Source organism: Paramormyrops kingsleyae, chromosome 10 (genome assembly GCF_048594095.1).
Source record: "Paramormyrops kingsleyae isolate MSU_618 chromosome 10, PKINGS_0.4, whole genome shotgun sequence".
Lineage (NCBI taxonomy): Eukaryota > Metazoa > Chordata > Actinopteri > Osteoglossiformes > Mormyridae > Paramormyrops > Paramormyrops kingsleyae.
The window spans coordinates 28,235,697-28,243,876 of NC_132806.1; the positions used below are offsets into that span (position 1 = coordinate 28,235,697).

At 42.8% G+C, this 8,180-nt stretch overlaps 2 protein-coding genes across 3 annotated transcripts in view; both read right to left on the reverse strand.

Moving 5' to 3' along the window:
• shtn3 (shootin 3) overlaps positions 1–3,764 on the reverse strand; it is a 28,210-nt gene extending 24,446 nt beyond the window's left edge. The window contains exon 1 of the mRNA XM_072717636.1: positions 3,389–3,764. Within this exon, the coding sequence (XP_072573737.1) occupies positions 3,389–3,472 (84 nt within the window). The 5' untranslated portion in view covers positions 3,473–3,764. The remainder of the gene's footprint in view (positions 1–3,388) is intronic.
• Positions 3,765–5,234: 1,470 nt separating this feature from the next.
• Positions 5,235–8,033, reverse strand: tmem216 (transmembrane protein 216). 2 transcript variants are annotated; one of them, XM_023797685.2, is made up of 6 exons: positions 7,955–8,033; positions 7,081–7,094; positions 6,873–6,966; positions 6,557–6,649; positions 6,001–6,202; positions 5,235–5,612 (listed from the first exon to the last, which is right to left on the reverse strand). In XM_023797685.2, exons 1-6 carry the CDS (start codon positions 7,965–7,967, stop codon positions 5,597–5,599), a joined length of 432 nt encoding a protein of 143 aa, XP_023653453.2. In that variant the 5' UTR covers positions 7,968–8,033; the 3' UTR covers positions 5,235–5,596. The 2 variants fall into 2 exon arrangements, with proteins under 2 accessions (XP_023653453.2, XP_023653452.2); XM_023797684.2 differs by having other exon boundaries at positions 7,081–8,018.
• Between the last annotated feature and the right edge of the window lie 147 nt (positions 8,034–8,180).

An 8,180-nucleotide genomic window follows, 5' to 3' on the forward strand; every position in this document is an offset into this window, starting at 1 on the left:
TCTTTTTTTGGGATCACGCAGTTGTGTGTGGGTGTGTCCAGGTGCAGACCTGAGGGGGGGCAGGGTTGGTCCTAGTAAATACAGAGCACCCCTGCAGCCATCCCAAATTAAAAAAATAAAAATAAATTATTTTACGTTCTAAGTGGGACCATAGAGGAGACACGCTGAGGTGCTCACACTGCAGACACTGCCTTTACGAGCTTATCAAACATGTCATCATTCATTTCCCTTTTGTTCCATGTCACCCCCATAAATATAAGTGACCCCCGATGACCCCCCTAATCAACATTTTCTGCAGGCACCACTGGGAATGTCCATGTGAGGCATGATGCGGGAATTCTGGCGCCACATTGAACACAAACACTCCGGGATAAAAGTCCTGGGGAAGGCATTGGGAGTGTGCGTGTTCCTCTCATGTTTGTGCACATCCCACTATGCACTTCCCATCGTGCACATCCCACTATCCACTTCCCATTGTGCACATCCCACTATGCACTTCCCATCGTGCACATCCCACTATCCACTTCCCATTGTGCACATCCCACTATGCACTTCCCATAGTGCACATCCCTCTGACAGCCCGAAAAAGGCACATTTAGGTGAACTGCTGTCTCTAAATTGGCTTTAGAGCGTGTAACTGAACGACCTGAGAGGGACTGGCATCCAATCCAGGATGCCCGTTTTTTGTTCCCAGTGGGTTCTGGGATATGGTCTAGACTCACCATGATCCTATACTGGATAAGTGGTTATTGAATATGGACGGATGAATATACCAGTGTCATATATACGTTAACCAGTAGATAGCATATTGATACAAAGAACAATCACCAATGTGCATGGATAATATTATCACAGCTTTTCTTTGCATACAGGGAGGGAGAGAAAATAAACAGGAACAGATCTGGGGTCTTTTGACATTAATTCTCCCCAAAAGGCCGATTAATTTTTGCTGAGATCAGCAGTATTTATGTACTGTAACCCTATGCTATGGTCGAGGTGAAATATCCTTTTTTTGATTTGTACAAAAGTACAGGATGTTTTTACTATTAATTTCAGCACTACCACTGTTCATTCACATCCAATACATATTCCATGTATTTGGAAGAAAATATTTGCTCTTAGGTCTAAGTCTTGCTGTAAAATAAATCTATCTGCCTCTCAGACACTTAAATTACCACCAGGGCAGGTACTTGCAGTTAATGATCTCTTACTAAAATGTAACGCTTTTATTTCTGTGTCTGGGTTCCATGGACTGAAGATTTATACTATATATTTCTTTCTGGGGGCTCATTATGGGAGGTAGTTGAACATCAGAGTGCATTTGAAAGAAACCTCAAAGTAGAGAAAATGCTGGATCATTTTAAACAAAAACATGGCGTTGAGGAGGAGATCCTCCAGGACGTGCCCAGACCACCCCCAGGTCATTAAAGGCCTGACTGTCTTTGTTTATTGCTTTTGATAGTTGATGCCTTTTCTGTCTGAGTATTCCCAACCAACATCTTCTCCCCGATGCTGTTCCACATGGAAAGAGTCATTCTGGATCAGGGCAGTTCGGGAAATATTTCCTTTCTCATGGTCTGTCCTCTGAAATACAGGGATGATTTCCCACAGGCTACAATAAGCCCGAAAAATACATTTCTTGGCAAAGTCATGAATGAAGATACTATCTGATACAAAAATGCTCTAAAATTTTGCTAATTAGCCAGTTAAGGTATTCAAGCCCAGTTAAGTGAACTAGGTTTGTTCAAACACTTGTTCAACTTGACTGAGGAAACCTGACCTATGACCCCCCCACAGGGTAACCAAACTCACTCCCCTGAGGCCGAATACCCAAGAGGACAGATACATGATGACACTGACATAATCGCTGACCTGTTTGAGATGAGGGATAGTGAAGGTAATCAAAAACAACATCAATATGCCTCAGGACTGGAAAATTGACATAGCATTTCAGTCCCTGCAAACACTTCAATTATATTGCAATAATAACGCCAGTCATGCTACAAACACCTTTTGTATTTCTGCTTCCTGTTCAGGCCCCAAGCACTAAATGCACCAGCAGATGGCTCCTCTGTCTTTTGTGACTGTTTCTATATCCATTTGACAGCCGTTTCCTATGAATTTGAAAGTTCCTACAAAGACAGGTGAACACAGTCACCGGGACTGAGACTTCGCAGTGTCTCCACCCACCGCGCCCCCCAACGCCAGCCACCTGCAGGACAAAGTAAGGTCAATCCTGACTTTACAGGAGTCCGCAGACCAATACAGCATGCTTTCTGCAGCAGTGGAAAAAGTCCTAAGTCTGGCTCTTATCTGCAGCAGGAGTGTCTGTCCTTAGCGCAACACTAAACAGGCATATTAGACGATATCTGTGCACATTCATATTCACATGTATTTGGTTGTTGCACCATTTTAACGATATTTTCTCAAGACTCCTGCAAAGACCGTATCATCAAAAGCATCTTTCTTCATTCCAAGTCAGAAATTAAGTCACTACAGCAGCGTCTACTACTGCTGTCCGACATACTCCCTACATTTAATCCTGGATGCAGCGGCGCATAACCCACTTTTTAAAGACTTCTGGAAAACTTCACACCACAAAGGTAGAATTTAGAGACATTTGCGTTTTTCAGTCAGGCGACAGACCTCTTTCTGTGATCCCTTCTCAGGCAGCTACACCATTACAAAGGTGCGACCAGTCCCTTAGTTGTGAGCAGAACGTGGTCCCGCACATAATAACTGCAACGATGGTCTTAACGTTTCATGGGAGGCGACAAAAAAATACTCATACCCGCTGTAATATTATAATGTAAAATACTGAGATCGGCAATGTTATAACAATAAAAAAGACATCTATTGCCGTCTCGGATGTGAGTTTGATTTAAGCGATTTTATTGCACTAAACAGCACATCGCTATGCATTTTTTTTGCTGGGCGTCGGCAAATGTAAATAGATTAAAGTGGTGACAGATCACTTTCCCTCGTTCATGCACCTAACCCCTTGTGCAGGGGCACACATGGGTGAAATTATAGGCCAAATGTTCAGATCCATATTTCATGATTACATTTTAAACGGCGATAAATGCAAACCGGCATTTGTCCCTGTCATTCCGCAGCCTTAAGCTTACACCCCAAACTGTTAGCCGGCATAAAGGAAAGGATGAAACCGTGTCTGCGTCTAAATGGCCGGCTCCCTAAAGATTTACTGAAATGTTACAAATATAAATATTAAAATTATAATATAATAAAGTAAAAATATATAGGGTAATACGTCTTTTTTGAATATTTAAGTAGCGCTGCACGTGTATAGTGCCTGTATCAAATGATCTGCATTTAAGCCGGTAAGCTTTGTGAATGAAATTCTTTGTTTAATTGCAGCGTTTCTTACCTCCGTTTTCACTTTCTGTGCTTCTTTCTCATCGGAACCGGTGCTGTCGCTCGCCGCCGTAGGCGAAGACGGACAGGGCAGCATCGTCTCCCCAGATATATGAATTAAATAACGGACCGGCTAAACGATCGCTCCGGCGTGAATGATCCTCTCTTTAAACCAGCAGAGCAGTATTTCAGGTGTTTCTTAACAAAGCATCAGTTCAAAACCAATGGGCATATTCCTCCAGACCTGACGTGGAAGAAAAGGCAGCGCCGCCTCCCAGACGCGCAGCCTGCATCCGCGGTACCCCCGCCGTGTCGCTCCGTCCTGGGCTTTCCTAGCTGCAGCCCTGAGAGCCAAGCTGCCCTCGCCGTGATGCTCGGAGCTCCACCCATCCGGGGGGGGGATCCGTACAAAGAGCCGAGGTTCGCTCAGCCCAGCCCTACCCAGCCTCGTCTGCGCCCCCTTTCCTCGCCACCTGCGCCCTTCTGGGCTCTGCTGTGACGATCTGCTTTTCGCTCCTGCCTGTATCTGTCGGCAGGCTGTAGTGTCCTGGACGTCCATGAGCAGGAATCTCAGCTCTCGTACCAATAACCTGCAAGTTTTATTATTCACCCTGCATTTAATCCGGCTTTCTGCAGACCATCAATAAACAGCATCAGGCATGCCTGCAGACCCGACATGCATAAAACATTTAGCGGATGCTATATTTTCACTTCGAGTATGAAATGTTTTATTTAAATTGTTAAAAGTACAATGAAGATGTGATGTTAGGTGTGGATGTAAATCTGAGCAATATGACGGGAAAACAGTTGCTTCCAGTCCAGTTCGAGGTCACCTTAAGTGCTTTGCTGCGGCAGTTTTTAGGGCAGTGTGCCCTAAATTACCGTATTTGGTTGGGATTATATGGGTTTCCGTTGATGCGGATTCAGCTCATGTAAATATACGGATGCGGATTAGCCCATCCTCCAGTTTAATCCGGATTAGTTAATCTGCAACCTCGTCTTTAGGTTTATTAAAGATCACAAAATTGGCTCATGAGGCGTGATTAACTTTCCGTTTCTAGTTAGGTATTTTAAAAACGTTATGTCGTGCTAATATATTGCTACAGGTTATTCTGATCGTTCTCATTTGGGAAAAGGTTTGCTGGATTTTCTCATTATATTGTCCATATTGTGTCACTATGAAGCATGACCAGCTTCATTACAGTGTTCAGCAATAAAAACATCAGTGATTTATTTTTTCCTGATGAAGCAATTCATCCAAACGTATTTCATACCTGATGTGCCTGAAATGGGCTTTTGTAGAGTTTCCTAATGTATTACCTCTATATTTACTTTAGTTAGTAGTTACTTTCGTCCAAAACAACACACAAGTGAGGCATATAGCGCATTACAAACACACTGTCAGAAAAAAAAAAGAGCACCAATTTGTAACTTTGCTTGTCACTGGGGCTGACTATAAGGAACAGTGACAGACCCAGTGACAAGCAAAGGTACAAATTGGTACTTCTGACAGTGCGTAGTGCAGCTAAATTGTCAGAAAAAAAGGGTACAGCCCTGGAACAGTTTTGTTCCCCAAGGTACAAACAACCTTAATGTACCCCCATGGTATAAAAATGTTGAGTCCATTTCTGCACCTTAACTTAGACAAAAAGGTACATTTACCTGCAGCTAGGGTACAACTGGCAGACGCTTGATGATACAGACCCTGTGACAAGTAATTGTACCCTCAAAGGTACAAATTGATACTTTTTTCTGATCCAAAGAATGCCTAGATACAAGTGTACGAAGTATTCGAACAAGAGCTACACATCGTCTTTCAAAGCAAGAACATAAATAAATCTAGTATTGAAATCAGCAGGAAGTGTTACATTGACGTAGCTTTATTTTTTTTAAAAGGTTGTATTTAAATACAAATAAAAAGCATAACAATAAAAATACTGAAGAGCAGTATTGAATACAAAGGAAATTAATTATAATCTGAATTACACAGAAAGACAAAATGACAAAAGTGATCATTTAATTCAAACTATTTGTACCTATATATAGTTTCTTGAAAAAATATAGTGCTGTATCTATATACATTTATATCCAATATGAATACATATCAGCTATTGATACCACAGCTGGAATTCCTACATGTCTTGAAGACTTAACTACCCAACAGAAACAGCCGGAAAGAGCTTCCCATGAACAGTGAGGTGTGTCAGATGGTTCTGCTGCATTAGTACACGCTGGCCCTGGGACATAAAAAAAAAAAAACAAGGGAAGACGTTTGATTGTGTTGATATGGAGCATGTTTCAGACTCAACATCCATGACAAACACTGCCTTTGCACAGGAGTGGACTGAGCGTTACCTCACTGTGCATCTTTGGGAGCACAGAAAGCCAGAAATAAACAGCAGAAGACTGTTTCCATCTGTGCAAACTGAGCCACAGTCAAAGGTGAAACCCTCTACCAAACAGGAACTCATAAAATACATACATCACAACACTTGTTAGATCGCTCACCACCTTTAACAGCTACACGGGGTTTCTGAAGCACGTGGGGGGGGGGGGGGGTTGATGACCACATGCTGTAATTCGATGCCGTTCCTGCTGTTAGATGCTTTACGCAACAATGTGTACCTGGAGAAGGCAGAGACGGTGACAAGACCCAACAGCAGCTCCAGGCTGTGGAAGCAGAGGAGCACGGCATTGAGGATCACCTCCAGGCGCAGGACGAAGGTCTGCAGCAGCAAGTAATACACGCTCAGGACGGCACAGGGCACCAGCACGCCCATGCTGACCACCAGGCTGAGAGATTGCTGGCACAGGTTGCCTTTCTGGCCTGGAGACACACACATGCAGAATCAGCGCTACACAGAACAACGCAGTCGCAGAGTCACACAGAAAATGCAGAATCAAGGAGTCACACCGAATCATTCAGAATTACAGATTCACACAGTCATTCAAAGTCACAAGAATCATACAGAGTCATACAGAATCAACAGAATAAGAGACATACAGAATTGCAGTCATACTGACACACAGATCTGCGGTCACAGAATGACACAATCATACAGAACAACAAGTCATGCAGAATTGCACAGAGACCACATGTTCAGTGGGGAAATCAAAATCTTCAGTTTTTGACAGACATAAAAAGACAACTAACAGAGATACTCAAATACTCCAGACCGACCATAAAAGATTCGGAGAGTCTCCAATCCGAGGAAGAGGAACAGCAGCACTATGTCCAGGATTAGGTTAGCTGGTGGATAAGGAAGCAATATTCCTGAAGAATAAAACATTAAACACCCACTCAGTGCACTCAGAAATAATCTGAGGCTTAATCATAGTAACATTAGTACTGAGAGATCATTTAAAATAAGAACAATGTTACTCTTATCATATGACAAATGAATATTTATGCAACTTGTGTAACAATAATAATCTTATCCTCCCAAAAATGCTACAAATACACAAGTATGAAAGTGGCTCATGCCAAAACGTCCAACCTTTGTAAACAAATATGAGAATCTCAGCAAGGAAGTAGGCAGCAAAGTACCAGCCGTTGAGCTGCAGGAGGACTTGAAGGGGCGCAGAGGACAGCTACCGGTTTACCAGGTTAAGGAGCTGACAAGTTAAAAGGCTGGGAAATTTAACAGTTCAGCCACTATCAGAGTTCAATGCACAACATCGTTAGCTTTTACGTATGAAGGATACAATTACACTCCTCCCTGCAGAAAAAATACATACGTTACAGAAGTATTCAATATAAAAACTGCAATGGCACATATGATTTAGTTTGTGTTTTCCCCATTCGGACAATTTGGGTTGCGTACTCGAATTCTGCCGCCGTGTGTAGAATTTGTGTGTTTTTCTTTAACTTCTGTTTTCACTCACAATCCATAAATTAAAAGGTGCGTTTGGGTCACCAGTTCTCCCCAGATGGGGATTGTGTTTCGGAGTGTGCCTTGCCAGGGTATCCGCTGCTTGGCGCCCTGTGCTTCCTGGGATTGAGCCAGGCTCACCACGACCCTGCACCGACCACTGGTCTGGATTTCCAGCCCTCTCTCCGGACTGCTGTGGGGTCTCCTCCTTTTGCCCCCTTGTCCCCCCCTCCATCAACTAGCGCCACACTCCCCAATCCCTCAAGCACAAAAAATACGAAACCCGCGGACACACATACTACCCCGTACGCTACTATATTTGCTCTGTATAACAATATCTGATGATCGTAGATGCAAAGCCAGATGAATTCAATTAATCCATTCATTCATACCTTTTCGTTATCCGCTTATTCAATCAAAGTCGCGATAAATTTAAATTTGTTACATTTGGTAACCATTGTTAGTCCAGCAAAATTGTCAACTGAATGTAATCATAGCACCAACTTCTAGAAAATATGCTGCTAGAGAGCAATGTCAATGCTACCGCCTTGAAGCTATTGGTTGAGAAAAAGAACTTCTTCTTTTTCGACTTTGTCACTATGTATGTTAATCGTATTCACAAACGATATTGCTTGCTTATTCTCATAATTGCTTTACAAAAGACCTGAAGCAGCATGCAAACGCAAAGCTGCTATTAGGTTACTCACCGGACGCGGCCATGTTTGCTTGCCATGGAGACAGCGTCCCCTCCAGATTACCCAAGATACCTTTCGATTTACGTCATATTTCTGCGACAAAGACGCCTGTGCCACATTTAATAAGTTGGACAATTTAAATGCGGTTTAAATTAGAAATATGTTGTAATCGACCATGTGAAAACGCGTAAGTGCAAGACAAGGTCACATTTCATGTATAATGGAATAAGTGCTGGAT